This window comes from Schistocerca nitens, chromosome 4 (assembly GCF_023898315.1).
Source record: "Schistocerca nitens isolate TAMUIC-IGC-003100 chromosome 4, iqSchNite1.1, whole genome shotgun sequence".
Taxonomy (NCBI): domain Eukaryota; kingdom Metazoa; phylum Arthropoda; class Insecta; order Orthoptera; family Acrididae; genus Schistocerca; species Schistocerca nitens.
Genome location: NC_064617.1, coordinates 429,057,737 through 429,079,218, shown reverse-complemented (window position 1 = coordinate 429,079,218; position 21,482 = coordinate 429,057,737). Strand labels below are relative to the sequence as shown.

At 40.6% G+C, this 21,482-nt stretch overlaps 1 protein-coding gene across 1 annotated transcript in view; it reads left to right on the top strand.

The window, feature by feature from the left end:
* LOC126252416 (alanine--glyoxylate aminotransferase-like) overlaps positions 1 to 21,482 on the top strand; it is a 101,535-nt gene that overhangs the window by 75,920 nt on the left and 4,133 nt on the right. The window contains exon 6 of the mRNA XM_049953306.1: positions 848 to 1,096. Coding sequence (XP_049809263.1) covers positions 848 to 1,096 — 249 coding nt within the window. The remainder of the gene's footprint in view (positions 1 to 847; positions 1,097 to 21,482) is intronic.

The following is a 21,482-nucleotide window of genomic DNA, read 5'->3' as shown; positions in this document are numbered from 1 at the left end:
GTAGCCATGTATGGAATTGAAACATGGATGATAAATAGTTTGGACAGGAAGAGAACAGAAGCTTTTCAAATGTGGTACTACAGAAGAATGCTGAAGATTAGATGGGTAGATCACATAACTAATGAGGAGGTATTGAATAGAACTGGGGAGAAGAGGAGTTTGTGGCACAACTTGATGAAAAGGGACCAGTTGCTAGGACACATTTCTGAGGCATCAAGGGATGACAAATTTAGCATTGGAGGGCAGCGTGGAGGGTAAAAATCGTAGAGGGAGACCAAGAGATGAATACACTAAGCAGAAACAGAAGGATGTAGGTTGCAGTAAGTACTGGGAGATGAAGAAACTTGCACAGGATAGGGTAACATGGAGAGCTGCATCAAACCAGCCTCAGAACTGAAGACCACAACAACAAAAACAACATACTTGATTTATTAAATCAGTTAATAAATAGGATACTAACACATTTTGCTGCAACATGCAGAAAGGTACAGCATTTTATATTTGAATACTTGCTTTTAATATCACAATATAAAGAAGTGGAATATGGGAACTGTTTTTCTTTGTATATATGTTTATAATTTGATGTTGTGTTTCAGAAGGTATGAGGTACAGGGGAAGGTGGGAGTTAGACCCTCTGGATCTGTAGCAATTTTTGGCTAAAGATATGAAAGCTGTAGCTGTATGGGTGATATGGAACTTTCATCAGTAGCACTAAAATAAGATATTTGATCTCTGACAGATCAAGTTGATGTGAACCTGACATTTTGTGTATTTCATTCTGAAATTTCATTTGGTCCAGTCTTTTGCTGCGCATATTTGGTAAATAATCAATCTTGTTTTTTTTCAGGTATCACTATACTTTGGCTATGAATCTTCTTTTTGGATTACGTGAAGCTCTAGCTGAAATTGTAGAGGAAGGGTTAGAAAACAGATGGAAGAGGCATCACGAAAATGCTGAGAGAGTCCGTGCTGGTGTTCGTAAGCTTGGTCTTGAATTTTTTCCTTGTGAGGGAGAAATGCTCCTAGACTGTGTGACAACAGTCCGTGCAAAGCCAGGAATTGACTGGAGGAAAGTAAGACACTACGCAATGGATGTGTGAGTATTCATTTTCTTTTCTAGCATTATTATCAGAAAGGGAAGAGGAACTGTGATTATTACCATTAAAGATGACATGTAAAATGTTTCCCTGTACCCACACTCCTGATTACACGTATTGAAATATTAGATCATTACAGGGTTCCAGTCTAATACTGACAACTAATAAGTCTCCATTTAAATTTCATTAATTAATATATATTTGAGAACAATCCTCAAGCTTAGGCTTAATTGAAGGAAAACTAGCTTTATTGAAAATGAAGCAAGTGAAGATAATTTTCTCCTTTCCTCAGACTTACTAAGTGATTCATAGCTGGAAGGATTTCTTGTATTATGTGAAACTGAGACGTGATGCATACTTATGAGCATTGCCAAGAGTGAACTTGACACCAGTGGAATTTATGATCCTCTTCTTTCATCCTGATGGCATGACTGTATTAGCCACCCACATGTTATTTACATTTCTATAGCCCACAATACTCATTACATGGTTGATTGACTCTAGCATTATCATTACTGACAAGATGTTAAAACTTAACTTCTTTAAACTGTCATTTGGTTTTCATCTTACAAACTTGCCACTTGTTTTATTTTACAAATATTCACATCACCAAGTGCAAATTATCTTCAGAAGTTCCTGAAACTGCTATTAGATTAATTTTTTCTAGGTATGTAAATGTAATAATAATAACTGGAGAACTTAAATGGAAAGCCTTACAAGAAAGACAATGTAGCTCTCACAAAACTCTGTTGGGTAAATTTAGAGAGTCTGTATTTGAAGAAGACTATGCTATCATTATGCTGCCACCAATGAATATACAGTACAGGGTCATAAGTATAAAATAGAAGAAATTAAGGCACATGTAGATGTTTATAGATGAACATTATCCCCCCCCCCCCAAATATCTAAAGAGGATGCGAAATAAAATTGATAATTTTGGTCTGAAATACCCACCACCATGCATTGTACAGTGGCTTGTGGATTATATATAGATGTCCTGCTCTAAAAGTCTACATAATGTCAACAACTAATTTTCATGAAAAAAAGTTACTAGATATCAACAGTGTACGAAAAGACAGACTGATACTTACCATAAAGAAGACATGTCAAGCTGCAGATAGGCACAATTAAAAAGACACTTACATAAAGCTCTTGACCACAGCTGCCATCAGTAAAAGAAAGACATACACCATTCACACACACAAGCACCTCATGCACACATGACTGCCAACTCCAGCTCCAACTCCAGCATCTCGGGCCAGAATGCAAATATCACGTCGTATGCAAGCATCAATCTGGAGGGGGCAGAAAAGGGAAGGGATAGTAGAGTATGAGTGGGAATAGAGGCCAATGCTTTCTGTTGTAGTGTACAGGTACTAGACAGACAACAGGCATAATGTTAGGAGGTTATGGGAAAGGGAGGTGAGGAAAAAGAAGCAAAAAAGGAGACGAGCTGGGAAAGGTGAGTGAGAGCTGTGGGGACACTATGTTACTGTAGGTTTAGACCAGGATAATTATGGCAGTGCAGAATGTGTTTAAAGGACGATTTCCATCTGTGCAGTTCAGAAAAGCTGCATTTTGACAGCTGTCGTCCCTTTCACACCAAAGAATCCCTGCCATACTGCCCGGCCACCTCGGGGCAGCATAGCAGTGACAAAAACTCCCTTACACAGTATGCTGAGGATCTCACGAAGGCCTTCAAAGACAGGCACAACCCTCCAGACATAGTCCACAACAGATCTTCCATGCGATTTCCACTCACATCCCCAATCTTCCCACCACCCTGAAGAACCAGCCACAAAGGAGTGTCCCCTTCATCACCCAATAGCACTCTGGACTGGAACATCTGAACCACATCCTTTGCCAGGCTTTGATTACCTATCATGGTGCCCTGAAATCAGGGACATCCTACCAAAGATACTTCCCACCCCTCCCAAAATGGTATACCATTGCCCACCCAACCTCCACAACATCCAAGTCCATCACTATGTCACTCTCAATCCCAGCCCCTTGCCACAAGGGTCATATCCCTGTGGAAGACCCAGGTGCAAAACTTGCTCAATCCACCCACCCAGCACTTCCTATTCCAGTCTTGTCACAGGTTTATCCTACCCCATCAGGGGACGGGCCACCTGTGAAAACAATCATGTCATTTACTAACTCTGCTGCAATCATTGCACAGCTTTTTATATTAGTACGACTGACAACCAGCTGTCCACCAGGATAAATGCCACCAAACTGTGACCCAGAACAAAGTAGACCATCTTGTGGCACAACATTAAGCTGAACATAACACACTTTATTTCAATGGCTGCTTCACTACCTGAGCCATGTTGATCCTTCCTTCCACCACCAGCTTTCCTGAACTGCACAGGTGTGAGTTATCCTTACAATACATTCTCTGCTCACATAGTTATCCTGGTCTGAACCTATGGTAATATACTGCCCCCACACTCTCCACCCAACAGTTTCCACCCACTCTGTCCTATCGTCTCCTCACTATTCTCAACTCCCAACCTGTCTTTTTGCAGCCTTCTGCCAACACATCCACCTGTCTTCTCCTGTTCCTCTCCTTTTCTGCTAACCTCCCTGCCCCTGACACTGCTCCTGTTGACAGTCTAGTCCAGGGGCGGGCAGGAATTCTGCACGTGTGCGGTGCACATGCACGTGTGCAGTTAACAGGTGTTCTGCGTGCACACAGGGGCAAGCTGGCCACCCGCTTCTCTCCCCTCCCCACCATACCGTCTCTCCCCTTCTTCCTCTGTAATGCGTTTTGTTTCCTGGCCTGCTTTATTGAATGAAGGAATAAGGTTAGTAGGAGTGCTTGAAAGTAATCATCATTTGAAAGAGTACGTATTACCTATGGTACGTTTTATTTAATTATCACAGGTGGAGTTTACAATACGTTTAATGTCTGGAACAAAATTTCTATATACAGACAAACGCAAACAGTTACGCAAATTTTCATTACTGATGTTTGCTCTTAACCGAGACATTAATTTTCATAACAGAGAAAAATCTCTCACAAACGTATGTCGAGCCAAACATTGACATTATCTTCGCAGCTTCATGATGGAGACGAGGAAACTTGCTGTGGAAAGTCGTGATAAAAATCTATCACACATCTTGCCAAAAGGAACCTGTCTCTCAGACAAGAATTACGCTGTACACCTATTAATTCCATTTGCAAACTGGGATGAATATCATCTACAGAAACAGCAGATTGTCTCAAGAACTATTCAAAACCTTGGGATAAGTAAGATATATCCCAAAATCGCTTGAGAAATTCCTCTTTTATTGCACTAAGAACGGCAACATACTGAAATTTATTATAATGGCGTTCAATATTAAACTTCTGCTGACCAGCGAGAATACTGTCACATATTATACATTTCCAATTTTCACGTTTTTGCACAGAGGAAAAATGATTCTCCCATTCCTTTTTAAAAGATAGCAAATCTCCAATTCTCCGTTTCCTTGATTCACTCTGCATTTTCCGGTTATTGAAATTCACTACGTAGTGGTCGCTTCACTTCAACGTCCGCAGCTTAGTCTGGAACTACACTGCGGCAACCTGCCGGCTGTCACCACTGCTCCGCTCGACGATTGCATGCGAGCAGCACACGTGCAGCGCTGTGTGCTCATGAGCCGCGTGCAACGTTTGCCCGCCCCTGGTCTAGTCCCTGCACACTCCACCAGACAGCGTTCATCTCTCTTCCCATCTGCACACTACTATCCCTTTCCTTTCCCCACCTCCTCCAGATTGCTTGCATCCCATGTGATAGTTGCATTGCAGCTGGAGACGCTAGAGTTGGCAGTTGCGTGTGCATGAGGTGTGCTTGCTTGTGTGTATGAATGGTGTATGTCTCTCTTTTACTGATGGAGGCTGTGGCAGAAAGCTTTATGTAAGTGTCTTTTAATTTCATCTGTCTGCAGCCTGATGTGTCTTCTTTATGGTAAGAAGCAATCTGTCTTTTCTTATATTGTTGATATTCCTACCTGTTGTTGACATTGTTTGGTTACCAGATATATATCACTTGAATTATTTTCAATCTTGTTTACTTCCATCTCTACTAAAATAAGTACTGGAAATCAGAGTGAAGAAATGCTTTTAGTATAAGAAATGTACTCACATGAATAAGTTTCTTTAAGTGAGATGTAACACAACTGGGCTACATAGGGATAAAGCAGATACAAGAGGTAGGATTGCTCATCTGTCTGAGATCAATACCAGATGCAGGAAGTAGAGAGTATCTGTAGAAGAGCAGCACATTTTGTCACAGGTTCATTTAACACACATTGAAGTGTCACTGACATGCTCAGCCAACTCATGTAGTGGGTGTCATGACAGAGGCATTATACATCATGGTGTAGTTTAGTGTTAAAATTCTGAGAGCATACATTCCTAGCAGAATCAACCAGTATATTTCAGAATGAATTTTCCACATTGCAGCAGAGTGTGTGCAGATATGGAATTTCCTAGTAGACTAAAACTGCATGTCGAACCAGGACTCGAATCTACCTAAGTGTGGCTCACTACCTGCCTTCACTGCTGGGGAGATGAGTACTAGCAGAAGTAAAACTGTAAGAATGAGTTGTGAGTCATGCTTGGGTAGCTCAATTAGTAGAGTACTTGACTACAAAGGCAAGGATCCCAGTTTTGTGCATTGGTCTTGCACACAATTTTAATCTACCGGGAAGTTTCCATCAACATATCGCTTTCCTCTATGTAAATCTCCTGAAAAGAACATGAAGGTAAAATTTGGGACATTTGAGCACACGTGGAGGCTTACCAACAATTGATCTTCCTCCTGACTACTCATAACTGGAACAGGAAAAGTGGGAAATGGCAGTGGTACACAATGTACTCTTATTACTCACCATATGATGGCTTGCAGAGTATAGATGTAGATATAGATGTGGTCTACTCAATTTCAGATAACCTATGGTGTCTTTCCTAAAACTATATCCAAATTCTTGCCCCAAAATGACTCAGGTGTAATATTATAGTTTTATGGACCTGGGAAAATAAAGGAACCTCAGATTTCAGTTCTCACAAAACAAGGCAAAGTTTTCTGAGCCCAAAAATAAGTATATGAAATATATGTAACATAAACTCAAGAACAGACTGCATAGGCCTGATCAAGAAAATGAGGATACTAACTACTGCTTCCCAATACATTTATTCCTTAATGAAATAAATACTATATCTCTTTTTCAGACAGATAGCTGAGCATTGATACTAGGAATAAGAACAGACTATTTGGAGATCTGAAGCCACTTTCACTGGTCCAGAAGTATGTTCATTAACTCAGAAACAAATTTTCATTAACTTCTCAGTAGTCGCAAAAAGTTTAGCTTCTAAAAAAGATCTGTTTAAGAGGAAAATACAGGATTTATTAGTGACCAATGCCTATTCCATTGACAAATTTCTTAGCAGAACCAGTTAATGTGTATATTATTAATAATATGACATAAAATGGTGTATAAAATCAGATTTCTCCATGTCTTCTGTATAATAATGTGATAAATATCAGTAAGTAATAAACTGCTTTCTATTTAATGATGCATAGCTACAACAGCCTAAGAATTATTTTATGCACTTCAGTGTACATACATTTACATGTTTATTAGTATTACTACTTAAATGAAAATATATTTCAGATTTAATTACATATGTCTGTCTCAAATAACATCTACCCATTCTTTCTGGTGATATTACTGATTTGAAATCGAGCATGACAAACTCAAAGCAATGTACACTAGTTCAACTGTTATATGAATAACTTTGCCTCCATTGTAGACCAAAATTTAATACGCGGTAACCCAACAGGTGTCAGTCCATGCACCTTCTTAGGATCGTAGCTTGTGGAAGCCAACACAATCAAGCAGCTAAGCATGCCTGAAGCAATCTGTATCATGACTTTGAATCCATGAAAATAGTAGTTTTACACAAGCAGGTTACTTTTCAGTAGACCCTTTGAAAAAGGGTGTGCCAATTATGCTTTCCATTCAACAAATGCAACATACGATAACCATGTTCATCTCTCCTTCACCCGTAATAATAATAGAAAACTGCATAAATTCCTGCAAAACAGGCAGCACGGTGAACATAGGGCCCAAGAAAGTAAAAATGTATAAGGTTGTCAATTACCCAACAGCAAAGCCCTACTTGCATCTTGTAATGTATCCCCCTCCATCCTATTTCCAACTATTGTCCACAATAAGCAAAGTTTTTTCTGAAGATTTGAGAAGAGTAAGATTACAATAAACTTTTTAGTTTACTTATCTTTTCATGTAGAGTTGGTTCCCATTCTTCTTGTCTAGGGGTCTGATTCTTGAAGCTGAAATTCTCACATTTTAGCTCATGGTTGAAATGATCTAAATAATTTTGAAGATTGTTGTTGTAGAATTTTTGTTTTTATGTTAGTATATTGTGTCATATTTTATTATATCATACAGTCTTTTGAATTTTCACATTAACAAAGCCGAAATTACATTATTCACTCAAAATACAAAAATACGTCTGATCACATCAGAGGCACGCTTACTACTCCTTCACTCTGTGGTAATAACAATATTCCAGAGGTTTACAATTTTTCTTGACAAATGAATTTCTCCTAAGTTCAATTACTATTTCATAAATGAGTCCCAAAATAAACATAATAAATAGTACTAGATTCCATAATAAATAACAGAAATTTTCACTGTGTCAAATAATTCGTAATTTCAAATGTTTCTAAAACCAATAATTTTAACTGTACATTCAGAGCTAGTTCTTATCCAGTGCAACTCAAAAAATAAAGTGATTCCTTTTCATAAATTTTAGCTGAAATACAACATATTGTGGACAAAATTATATAATTTTTTTCTGAAAAGCTGCTGAGAAAATACTGACCTGTTCAAAATTCGAAAAATAGTTCTGGTATCAACAACTACTGTTGAGGAAAAGTAATGCTAGAAGAGGATGTCTCGTTACAATATCCCCTCATATAACTTGGAAACAATATGTTTACAATATTTTGTGACCTATTATAAGGTTTGGCAAATGGCATACAAAATTATGTCAAAAGATACAATACAGATGTATAGAAGTATTTCATACATAATATATTACAGAAAACACAAGAAAAATTTCTACTATTCAAGTCATGCTGTTGTTGTGGTCTTCAGTCCAGAGACTGGTTTGATGCAGCTCTCCAAGCTATTCTATCCTGTGCAATCTTCTTCATCCCCCAGTACCTACTGCAACCTACATCCTTCTGAATCTGTTTAGTGTCTCCCTCTGCGATTTTTACCCTCCACGCTGCCCTCCAATACTAAATATTGGCGATCCCTTTATGCCTCAGAATACATCCTACAATGTGATCCCTTCTCAAGTTGTGCCACAAATATCTCTTCTCCCCAAATCTATTCAATACCTCCTCATTATTTATGCAATCTACACATCTAATCTTCAGCATTATTCTGTAGTACCACATTTCAAAAGCTTCTATTCTCTTCTTGTCTAAACTATTTATCGTCCATGTTTCACTTCCATACATGGCTACACTCCATACAAATACTTTCAGAAACAACTTCCTGACACTTAAATCTATACTTGATGTTAACAAATTTCTCTTCTTCAGAAACACATTCCTTGCCATTGTCAGTCTGCATTTTATATCCTCTCTACTTCCACCATCATCAGTTAGTTTGCTCTCCAAATAGCAAAACTCCTTTATTACTTTAAGTGTCTCATTTCCTAATCTAATTTCCTCAGCATCACCCAACTAAATCGACTACATTCCATTATCCTCGTTTTGCTTTTGTTGATGTTCATCTTATATCCTCCTTTCAAGACACTGTCCATTCCGTTCAACTGCTCTTCCAGCTCCTTTGCCTCCTCTGACAGAATTACAATGTCACCGGCAAACCTCAAAGTTTTTATTTCTTGTCCATGGATTTTAATTCCTACTCCAAATTTTTCTTTTGTTTCCTTTACTGCTTGCTCAATATACAGATTTAATAACATCAGGGATAGGCTACAGCCCTGTCTTACTGCCTTCCCAACCACTGCTTCCCTTCCATGCCTCTTGACTATTATACTGCCATCTGGTTTCTGTACAAATTGTAAATAGCCTTTCGCTCCCTGTATTTTACCCCTGCCACCTTCAGAATTTGAACGAGAGTATTCCAGTCAACATTGTCAAAAGCTTTCCCTAAGTCTCCAAATGCTAGAAACGTAGGTTGGCCTTTCTTTAATCTATTTTCTAAGATAAGTCATAGGGTCAGTATTGCCGCACATGTTCCAACATTTCTATGGAATCCAAACTGACCTTCTCCAAGGTCAGCTTCTACCAGTTTTTCCACTTGTCTATAAAGAATTCGTCATAGTATTTTGCAGCCATGGCTTATTAAACTGATAGTTCAGTAATTTTCGCATCTGTCAACACCTGATTTCTATGGGGCTGGAATTATTACAATCTTCTTGAAGTCTGAGGATATTTCGTCTGTCTCATACATCTTGCTCACCAGATGGTAGTTTTGTCAGGACTGGCTCTCCCAAGGCTATCAGTAGTTCTAATTGAATGTTGTCTATTCCGGGGGCCTTGTTTCGACTTAGGTCTTTCAGTGCTCTGTCAAACTCTTCACACAGTATCATATCCCCCATTTCATCTTCATCTACATCCTCTTCCATTTCCATAATATTGTCCTCAAGAAATATCGCCCTTGTATAGACCCTGTATATGCTCCTTCCACCTTTCTGCTTTCCCTTCTTTGCTTGAACTGGGTTTCCATCTGAGCTCTTGATATTCATGCAAGTGGTTCTCTTTTCTCCAAAGGTCACTTTAATTTTCCTGTAGGTAGTATCTATCTTACCGCTAGTGATATATGCATCTACATCCTTACATTTGTCCTCTAGCCATCCCTGCTTAGCCATTTTGCACTTCCTGTCGATCTCATTTTTGAGATGTTTGTATTCTTTTTCGCCTGCTTCATTTACTGCATTTTTGTATTCTCTCCTTTCATCAATTAAATTTTATATCTCTTCTATTACCCAAGGATTTCTATTAGCCCTTGTCTTTTTACCTACTTGATCCTCTGCTGCCTTCACTATTTCATTTCTCAGAGCTACCCATTCTTCTTCTACTGTATTTGTTTCCCCCATTCTTATCGATAGTTCCCTAATGCTCTCCCTGAAACTCTCCACAACCTCTGGTTCTGTTAGTTTATCCAAGTCCCATCTCCTTAAATTTCCACATTTTTGCAGTTTCTTCAGTTTTAATCTACAGTTCATAACCAACAGATTGTGGTCAGAGTCCACATCTGCCCCTGGAAATGTCTTACAATTTAAAACCTGGTTCCTAAATCTCTGTCTTACCATTATATAATCTATCTGAAACCTTCCAGTATCTCCAGGCTTCTTACATGTATACACCCTTCTTTCATGATTTTTGAACCAAGAATTAGCTATGATTAAGTTATGCTCTTTGCAAAATTCTACCAGGCAGCTTCCTCTTTCATTCCTTACCCACTTTTCATATTCACTTACTACATTTCCTTCTCTTCCTTTTCCTACTATCGAATTCCAGTCTCCCATGACTATTAAATTTTCATCTCCCTTCATTATCTGAATAATTTCTTTTATCTCATCATACATTTCACCAATCTCTTCATCATCTGTGGAGCTAGTTGGCATATAAACTTGTACTACTGTGATGGGTGTGGGCTTTGTATCTATCTTGGCTACAATAATGTGTTCACTAAGCTGTTTGTAGTAGCTTACCCGCATTCCTATTTTTTTTTATTCATTATTGAACCTACTTCTGCATTACCCCTATTTGATTTTGTATTTATAACCCTGTATTCACCTGAGAAGTCTTGTTCCTCCTGCCACCAAACTTCACTAATTCCCACTACATCTAACTTTAACCTATCCATTTCCCTTTTTAAATTTTCTAACCTACCTGCCCGATTAAGGGAACTGATATTCCACACCCTGACCCATTGAATGCCAGTTTTCTTTCTCCTGATAAAACGTCCCCCTGAGTGGTCCCCACCCAGAGATCCAAATGGGGGACTATTTTACCTCCAGAATATTTTACCCAAGAGGACACCATCATCATTTAACCATACAGTAAAGCTGCATGCTCTTGGGAAAAATTATGGCTGTAGTTTCCTCTTGTTTTCAGCCTATCGCAGTACCAGCACAGGAAGGCTGTTTTGGTTAGTGTTACAAGGCCAGATCAGTCAATCATCCAGACTGTTGCCGCAGCAACTACTGAAAAGGCTGGTGCCTCTATTCAGGAACCGCTCTGACCCGTAGGATGCCAGTTTTCTTTCTCCTGATTACAACATCCTCCTGAGTAGTCCCTGCCAGGGGACCTTAATGGGGGACTAATTTACCTCCAGAATATTTTACCCAAGAGGACGCCACTGCTTTCAGCCTTTCGCAGTATCAGCACAGGAAAGCCGTTTTGGTTAGTGTTACAAGGCCAGATCAGTCAATCATCAAGACTGTTGCCGCTGCAGCTACTGAAAAGGCTGGTGCCCCTCTTCAGGAGCCACAAGTTTGTCTGGCCTCTCAACAAATACCCCTCCATTGTGGTTGCACCTACGGTACGGCTACCCATATCGCTGAGGCACGTAAGCCTCCCCACCAACGGCAAGGTCCATGGTTCATGGGGGATGATTCAAGTCATAATCTATACATATATGAGGACATGGCATTCAGATTTTCAGATATGTGTAACATTCTGTCTCAAGAGAAGTGATACAAAGTCAAAACTACAATATTACAACACTAAACTATAGAGATAAGCGAAGAAGCAATGTAAATTACTAGAATTACAAATTGCCTGTTTACATCTATAAAGTCACACCTTCAAAATCATTAAAAGAGAAGGAAAAATATTCAGAGCCTAAGTGTAAAATGATGAGTGAAAAGACTCGAGAAACTCACAATGACGGGTACTGACCAGAAGAATATACTCAATCACAAGTAGGAGTATAGCACAAAGTCAATCAGCCACATTAATCAGAGTATGTAAGGATATGCTGACTCATGAAAGGAGAAAAGAATGAAAAAATATTAGGGCTTATGCTTATGATGTGGGGACCATCCCATGAGTCCAAACACACTGGGTACACACCAATAGAAATGTTCCAACACAAGAAAATGAATAAAGTTCATAATCATTTATAAGTAAGTTCAATCATATGTAAAGAATAATTAGATGAACCATCTAGCCTCAATCAGTAATTGCACACTCTCCTTGAGTACACACACACACACACACACACACACACACACACACACACACAGTCACGATGACCAGGAGTACCCAAAGCAGATTTAAGTAAGAGTTTGCACACAATTCAATTTTCAATGAGATACAATAATGCAGTACTCAGGATAAATACAGGTAATCAGAGCCATAAATAGCTTTGAATGATGATATAATCGATTAGCTTTAGGACCAAAATCAGTGTGTGAAGTCACAAATATATACATGGTGTTATACAGTCTATACATGATTTAAAATCACAGTCATAAGTGTCTTCCACACTATTTGCTAATTGTACACACTAACTACATAAAACCCTAGAAGATTCATTTACAATTGATAAAAAAAAAAAAATACATACTGAGTGTTGAGATACGAAAATTCTTTGAAATGTACGACTACCAACCTAACAGAGCCTAATTTTATCAGATTTTGATAATTATTTACAACATGGTTCATAGAATGTACTCTTGAATTTTTTAAGTTTTCACTTATCAACCTTCTATGGCATTATTTAAAGTTACATGATGTATTGGGAAGTTAATCCCCCTACTTGAAAAAACATACATTTATGTTGAATAAGACTGTCCAGAGTAGTGACTACTTTTCTAAACAAATAGTTCCATGGATTTTTCTTATAATGTAATTCTCGGGCTAACAATTTACAAATTTCAGTGTGATGTAGTTGACAGATGTTTGAGTAAATTACCCAGCACCTATGATCTCTTGTAAGTCGACTGGACGAACAAGGGTGCAGCCATACAGGAATGTGGAAGTGGATTCACCCACATCTTTCAGTTTCCTCCCTAGATTTCTCATCACATGCTCCAACAAAAAGGTAACTTTCTCCCTCGCTTTCACATTGAATACTGAAACATTGTTTTGTGTACTAAGTATGCTGTTCAACACCTCCCTCACATCACATGGCATTTGTTTTGTCTACCTATATTGCAAAATAAGTACACAGGGTTCACGCCAGAATGGCTTAAAAAGTGTTCACATATATGGTATGTGGCCTTGATAGTTCATATCGACCATGAAAAACATGAGATTGGACATTCGAGCCACCATGTATTTTCTAAGAGTCTGCATTTATGTCTCTTGCTGTGTACTGTGTACGACTACTGTGGAAATGTATATTTATGTGCAGATATTTGTGGGACAGTTTGTTCAGTATACCTCTACATGCACCTTATTCCCATACTCGTGTCCCCGAAGTTTGCACGTCTTCTGCGACTACTGTGCCAGGTGTTGTAGCATCAACAGGTGATGTGCAAGCCACCATGCACCAAATGCTTTGTTTCAAGATTTGGAAGCTCAACAATGATCGCTGAACCTCTTCATTCCTTCACCAATGACCATTTCTACATTAATTCACAGCAATTTGTGATCTCCAGCCATGTTAACCTCAAACTTTGTCGCTTTACAATGGTCAGGTGCTCCACCACTAACACAAACAATGCACTCAGGTTTCGTGTCACCAGACTGTGCTCACCAACATGTCAAGTTTGAAGTGAACAATATTCAGAACTATGTATGTACTGATCGATTGTATAATGCTCAAAGTGATCTGCACCTGCACATGTACTTTGACTCTCAACAGGCTGCAACGACAGATACTGTGGTGAATTGTGCAGCACCGCCATTACCGCAAAATGCACCCGGCCACTATCAACCATGACCTGGTCCAGTATTGCCTCATTTGCAAACTAATCAAGGACATTTTAGTGCACAGAACTCTCCATACTCACCCCCCAGACTGGTCGCTCAAGTTTTCGACCACATTGGGTCGAGTGCATCATTTGGTGTTTCGCCTTCCAATGGCGTTGTACCACACTGAAGTGACTTTCCGCAAGTTCCACCAGTCATTTACAGTCTGACCTCACGGGGTGTATCTTCAACATGCATGGAGAACTCAAACTTTTGCCATACGAGATACCAATGCACACCCTCCTGCCCCCCCCCCCCCCCGCCCCCCTCTTCCCCCAGCACTCGCAAGGGGCCCCGGGTCCGGCCACTCAGCTGCTCAACAGTCCCACAGCACCGCCTGTGTCTGCTGTGCTGGCCTCCCGCGTTATTTTCGAGGTGGGTCAATTCAAATCAGTGCATGTAGCCTACGGCCCAGTTTACGGGATCCCAACACCTACTGGACACCGCCCGTTCCCACAGTACCGATCGTGTCAGCAGTGTGGTGTTTTCGCGACACATCAAGGACAATGCAGCCCGCGGCTGGTACGGACATCTTTGCCAGAAACACACCCGTGCCTACCATGCCGGCCTGCTGTATAGCCTCTCCTGTCACAGACCAGACAGTTTTCCAAGAGACACCAAAGCCACCTTCATCCTACCTCCAAGTCGTCTGTCAAAGCTGGCGCCCTTATACGAGTACAACCTGGTGTCATGGTTTGTGCTTGTTGAGCATCTTTTCGAGTTGCATCACATACCCGATGACAACTCTAAATTCCTGTGTCTTGTCATGCACCTCTTTGATCTTTCAGACTTAACTTGCAATCTACTCCTCTCGCCACTGCCTCCACCAAAATATGAGTTCGCGAAGAATATGGGGAACCGAACACCATCACAATTCTGGCTCAATTCACACCTACAACGAGCTCGTCACAGCTCGTAACTCACTGCTAAAACTGCAGTCCACAGTTCTGCCACCTAATCGAGCCTCTCCGGCTGACACCAGCCACGGCACGCATCAGGTTAGTCCAAACACAATAATGATGTGTGACGATTCGCGTCCGGTAGACTCCGCACCCCTGACGTGCTCACTATTTTCAGTGCCTTGTGTTTCAAACAGTGCTTCTAATGACAGTCACATGCACGACGCGACCACGCACACTGTGCAAGCAACCGCCCTGCGTGTTGATAAACATTCCCCCTCTCTCGTGTGCCAGCCATGTGACTCAGAGACCATCGCTGTTCCACGCGCGATGCCAATGCCGCTCTCGTCTGTGCCGATTATCAAGTGCAAGGTTGACAGTAGACACTCACTGCTCTTTCTGACACACTCTGTGTGGTGCACACAGGTGCCCTCTCCACACATGCACACAGTGCCCTCACGTACTAGGCATGTGACTTTCGGGCTGCCGTTTCCCACTCGCGGTAATGGCTGCGCCTCGTAGTGCCCTACTCGTCCAAAAACTTCGCGTCAGGACAATGATAAGTCTCATGTGCAGTTCTCAGTTTCTTCTGTCACTGACAGAATGATGCACAAGATAGTTACCACTGCCAGCTCTCCTATTAGGCACAAGGTTAGATGCCTCAACCATATTAAGTTGCCAGTGGCCCGGCAGCAAATTAATGAACTTTTGGAGGCAGGTATCCTGCAACCATCAGACAGCAACTGGTCTTCACCGATTCACCTTGCCCTCAAACACGATGGTTCTTTCCACATGTGCTGTGATTACAGACGTCTAAATGCTCGTATCCTCATGGACAATTACCCCGTGCCTAACATACATGATTTCACTCATATGTTATCAGGCTCTACAATCTTCAGTGTTATTGACTGTAAAAGTGCCTACCATGACATTCCCGTAGCACCGGAAGACATCCCTAAAACAGCTGTTATCACACTGCTTGGTTTGTTCGAATACAACTTCATGCCATTCGGCCTGAAAAATGTGGCACAAACATGGCAGTGGTTCATTGACTCCATCTTACAACAGTTCAAGATTTGCTTTGCATATCTGGATAACACACTCATTTTCAGCAAGTCAGCTGAAGAACATAAAAATCATTTATCCCTGGTCCTCCAGACCTTGAACTCCAATGGTGTCGAGGTCAACAAAGACAAATTCCAATTGCACCAGCCTTCCGTCACTTTCCTGGGTTACACCATCTCCACTGACAGAATAAAGCCCCCCAAATCTTGTGTGCAGCCCATCACATCAATGCCGCCCCCTTCTACTTACAAAGAACTCTGACATTTCCTGGGCACAATAAATTACTACCGCCAACACCTGCCCTCTTCCACCGCTGTGCAGGCCACACTGAAAGATTCACTGTCTGGTAAAGAGACTTCAGGACTCAAACCCATTCACTGGACTGCACCTATGCTGGAGGCCTTCAGTGCACTAAAGACTTTTTTAGCTCATGCCGTGTGCTCACCTGCCCCGACCCCTCGGCCGAGTTGTTCATCACTGCAGATGCCAGTGACATTGCAGTGGGAGTGACACTACAGCAACACAAGGCAGACATGGTTTCCTTTCTGCATTTCTTCTCTAAAAAAACTATCAACAGCTCAGAAGAAATACTCCACTCACAGACACTTTCTGTTTCCACCACTTTGATCTAGTCTCCCAATTCACAACAGATGTTTGCTACATCAAAGGCATGGATAACATTGCCACAGATTTTTTCTCGTGGATCAATACTATCTTGTGCATCAGAGACCTATCCAACCTGGCCACCCTACAAGCCTCCGACGAAGAATCTCAAGCTTTCCTCACGGACCCACAAACATCCCTTGTGTTTACCAAAGCTAAATTCCCCAGCATTGTGGATGAGGTGTGGTGCGACTCTTCTACCAGTACCCTATGCCCGTTGCTCCTAACCCCCCCCCCCCCCCCCCTGCACCAGTAGGCCTTCGACATGTTGCATAACCTCGCTCACCCTGGTGTCCACACCAGTACACAGCTCATCACCAAGCATTTCGTTTGGAAAAATATAAAACGGGACTGTCACACCTGGGCACACAGCTGAATCCCCTGTCAGTGCAACAATATTGGACAACACACCACCCTGCCACTGGGCAGCTTCGACATTCCCCCAGAACAATTTCGCCATGTACATATCGATCTTATCAGTCCTTTTCTACCGTCGGAGGGCCACAGATACATTCTATCCACAATTGACCACATGTCCTGCTGGGTAGAGGCAGTTCCTTTACCTAACATCACGGCCGAGACTGTGACCAAGGGTTTCATCTACTCATGGATTGCTAGGTTCATATGTCCGACCACCATCACCACTGACCAGGGTCTGACCAGGGTCGGTAGTTTGAGTCTTCCCTGTTCAGCATTTTACATGACATCTGTGGCATGAAGAAAATTCATACCACAGCCTACCACCCACAAAGCAATGGGCTGGTAGAATAATGGAACTGCACTCTGAAAACGACCCTCTGGTGCCACGACTGCCTCTGGTCCGAAGCCCTTCCATGGGTGCTCCTCGGCCTCTGCTCAATTTTCAAGCCTGACTTACAGTGAACTACATCAGAATTCACTTTTGGGGAGAACCCTGTCCTACCAGGGAAACTCATTCAGCCTCAGGTACCTGAAGATTTCCTCCCCCACCCAGATTTTGTAAGTCGCATGCACACTCACTTCAAACATGCGTACCTATACCCACCTATCAGCCACTCCCCGCTGGACACTTACATTCCAACCGCTCTCAACACTTGCTTCCATGTGATGCTGAGAGACGATTCAGTCTGACAACCTCTGCAACCATCTTACCTTGGCCACTTTAAAGTCCTCCGGCACTGCGATACAACTTTCGACACCATCATCAAAGATTCTCCCCAAACTGTTTCATTACACTGACTCAAACCAGCATTCATGGACCCCAACGTCCCCCTGCTGGCTCATTCAGATTCTTCTAATGACTCTCCTGCCAGTCTCTCTCCCACTGTGGAGTCCCACAATGTTTCTCCTTGGGCCACCACGCTGATTTTTTCACCTGATGCCTCCCCGTCACCATTTGCAGGTTTCTCGGATACTTCAACCTCCACCCCATGTGTGGGTTTTGGTGCTACCTCACCTGCTACAGAGACACCCTCTCCCATAGTCACCCTTCTCTGCAACGTACCCCCACACTGCATGGACGACATTTCAATCATAACTCTCGACGACCAAGTTCTCATTCTACTCACAGACACTGTGACCTTGCCACCCAACGACCAGCTAAACTTCAGTGTTGTGCATTGCATCACCCTCCCTTGTGAGTGCGATGCGATGACAATCTACACATTCATCTCACTGGATGGCTTGCCACATCTACACTCCACCATCCGCTGTTCTGCCCGTCTGCTCATGGACCAGCCGCCACATCGTCCACCCTTGCTGGCTCAATGACTTCGAGGTGGACCTGCCTTCCGTTGCTCCGCCTCCGCAGCCCTAACTCGGTTGAGGTGGAGATCCTGGTCATGTGTCTACCATCTCGTACTTCCACCAACAGCATCAATGCCCACGCTGTCTCCAGACAAGACTCACCTTTGGTACTCCATAATACGGGGGGGGGGGGGGGGGGCTGTATGTCGTCAATAGGTCATATTGACCATGAACAATATAATCTTTGACTGAGATCGGACATTCGAGCCACCATGTGTTTTCTAAGAGTATGCATTGATGTCTCTTGCTGTGTACATGTGTATGCCTACTGTGGAAATACATATTTATGTGCAGATATTTGTGGGACAGTTTGTTCAGTATACCTCTACATGCATCTTGTTCCCATAGGTACATTAATAAACAGAACTAAATACAATGAAAAAATGAACTAGTCAGGTAATATACACAGATATACTAAAAATGTCTCAAAGTAACATTTACTTAGCAATTAGCACATTAGAAAAAATTATGTACACAAGCAAGAGAAGTTGTACTGTACTGATGCAGTGTCCGACAAATGCCTACAAAATGAGGCATGGACCATAGTCCATAATGTACTGACGTAAGAATTCTGTGTTTGACATACATATGTGTTTGGTTTGCACATATGAAACTTTAAGATACTATTCCTAATATTTACAATACACATGAATAAAATGAGTCTTCTTCACTCGCTTTATCACAACACACATGACTTTACCCAAAAGAGTTCATGACAATTAAATTTAATAATTTTCTGCAGAGTACACAGGAATAACAATAGTATTTAACACTAACAGCATTCTAAAATAAGAAATTTATTACTAGGTATTTAATGGCATTTTCATATTTCAAAACTGTGAATGGATCTACCCATTTAGTCACAAGGTATATATGTATAAAATTATAAAGCACAACTCTATTATAAAACAGAATTACATAGTTGCATGAACTTGCAAATGTAGTGTGGCATAGATTTAAACTCAGCCTGTAGATAAGACAGAAATTAAGAAATCACACCACCTTACATACTACAATCCTGACAAGAGAGAAAGAAAAAAAATTATGAATCATGTCTATAAGCATTCAATTCAGTGATATTGTGTAATCCAGCCAACTTCTTAAATTTAGAATACACAAATCTGTATGCATTAGGATGCAGAGATTCAAGAATTTCAACTACTCCTTTATAAATATTGAAAAATTTATTTATCTCAGATATCTACACTTTAGATTTTTCTTTGGTGTTCACCATTGCAAGATCTGCCTTTACCATCATGTCTCTGCTTTCCCCTAACCCCCTGCTTGTTCGTCATCTCCCTGACACACTCTTCTCTCTCTTGCGGTGATAGAATTTTACATGGTGGAAACTCAACATTCTCAGAAATAAAGTTAGCTGGTCGTGATTTCAAATGGTGAAAAACCTGTTGAAGAATGTTGTAAGCTGTTCATAATATCCTCAAAATCACTGACATAATCTATGCAACTGGTATGATTCTTACTAAAATATGTCTAAACAGTCTTCCAATTTCTCTCATATATCTTGCTGCAGGATTACTCAATGGATGGCACACAGAGATTAGAACATACCTTATTTTTGCATGATCAACTAAATCTTTCCAAGCTTCTGATGTAAACTGAGAACCATTGTCAGATAAAACAGTTTTACGAATACCACCTGATTAAAATATGTGTTCTCAAACTTAGAAATGATTTTCTTACTGGTAGATTTCTTAAGAGGAAACAGCCTTATGAACTTAAAAAATATATCAGTGACCACAAAAATATAACAAAATCCATTGTTAAACTTAGGCAAAGGTCCATAAATGTCCACAGACACAAAATCTATGTTACTATTAGGCAGTATGTTTTGCATTTAACCTCTACTTGTTTGATTACTTACCTTCACTCTTTGACATTTGTCACAGCTGGCATTCTTCTTCTTGACTCTTCTTCCTGTATTATAAAAATAGATGTGTTTTCTGAATCTTTTGTGTACAGCTAGTTGATCCTCAATGCCAAAACTCTCATGTGTATAAGTAATTAAAGTATCAATACATTGTTCCGACCAACATAGTTTCCAGTCATCTGAGTCAGTCTTGTGCTCCTGAATAAAATACCTGTGTGAATCTTACAAATTGTTGTGGCTTTTCTCCTCCTTTCGTAACCAACAGGTCTTAACCAATGGCCGGTTTTGATCATGATTTTGATACTTGTGCATGCCTTCACAAATTTTCAAGTTCTCTTTTTCCACTTTTACTCCTCTCAATTACATAATTTTAAACTATTTCTCTCCTTCTCCAAAGTTGTTTGATGATTCACTCCCTAAAGGTAGCCTAGACAAAGCATCAGAAACTGCATTGTGCCCTTAGTGTATCTGATTTCATAATTTAACTGCTGTAAAAACAATGCCCAGCAAGTAATTCTATTATGGTACAGCTTACACACCTGGAGATAACATAATGCTTTGTGATCAGTACAGATGAAGACTTTGTGACCTAGTAAATAATTCTGAAACTTGAACACACAGTGTACAGCCAAAAGTTCTTTCACAGTTACAGTGTATGTCTTTTCATGTTTCTGCAAAACTCAACTAGCCAATGCAAGAGATCTATGCTCAAAAACACCTTCAACTTCAACCTTCTGAAATAATGAGTAGCCAAACCAACATCACTACTGTCTGACTTTGACATAACTGTCCTTTGATCTCATCAAGAGCATCCTGCCTTTGCTGATTCCAATCCCAAACAGTATTCTTCTACAAAAGTTCACACAGGCATGAAGCATTCAAAGCTTGGCTGCTACAAAATTTTCTGTAGGATCCCTTTAACCAAAAACTAGATTGTGTAATTAATAATAGAAATTTTAAGCATGCTAAATAATTTGTAGTTTCAAATGTTTCTAAAAAAAAAATTAACAGTACATTCAGTTATCGATTGTAACATCAAAAATAAATTAATTTTTTTTCATAAATTTTAGCTTGAAACATAACATGTTGTGTAAAAAAATTATAT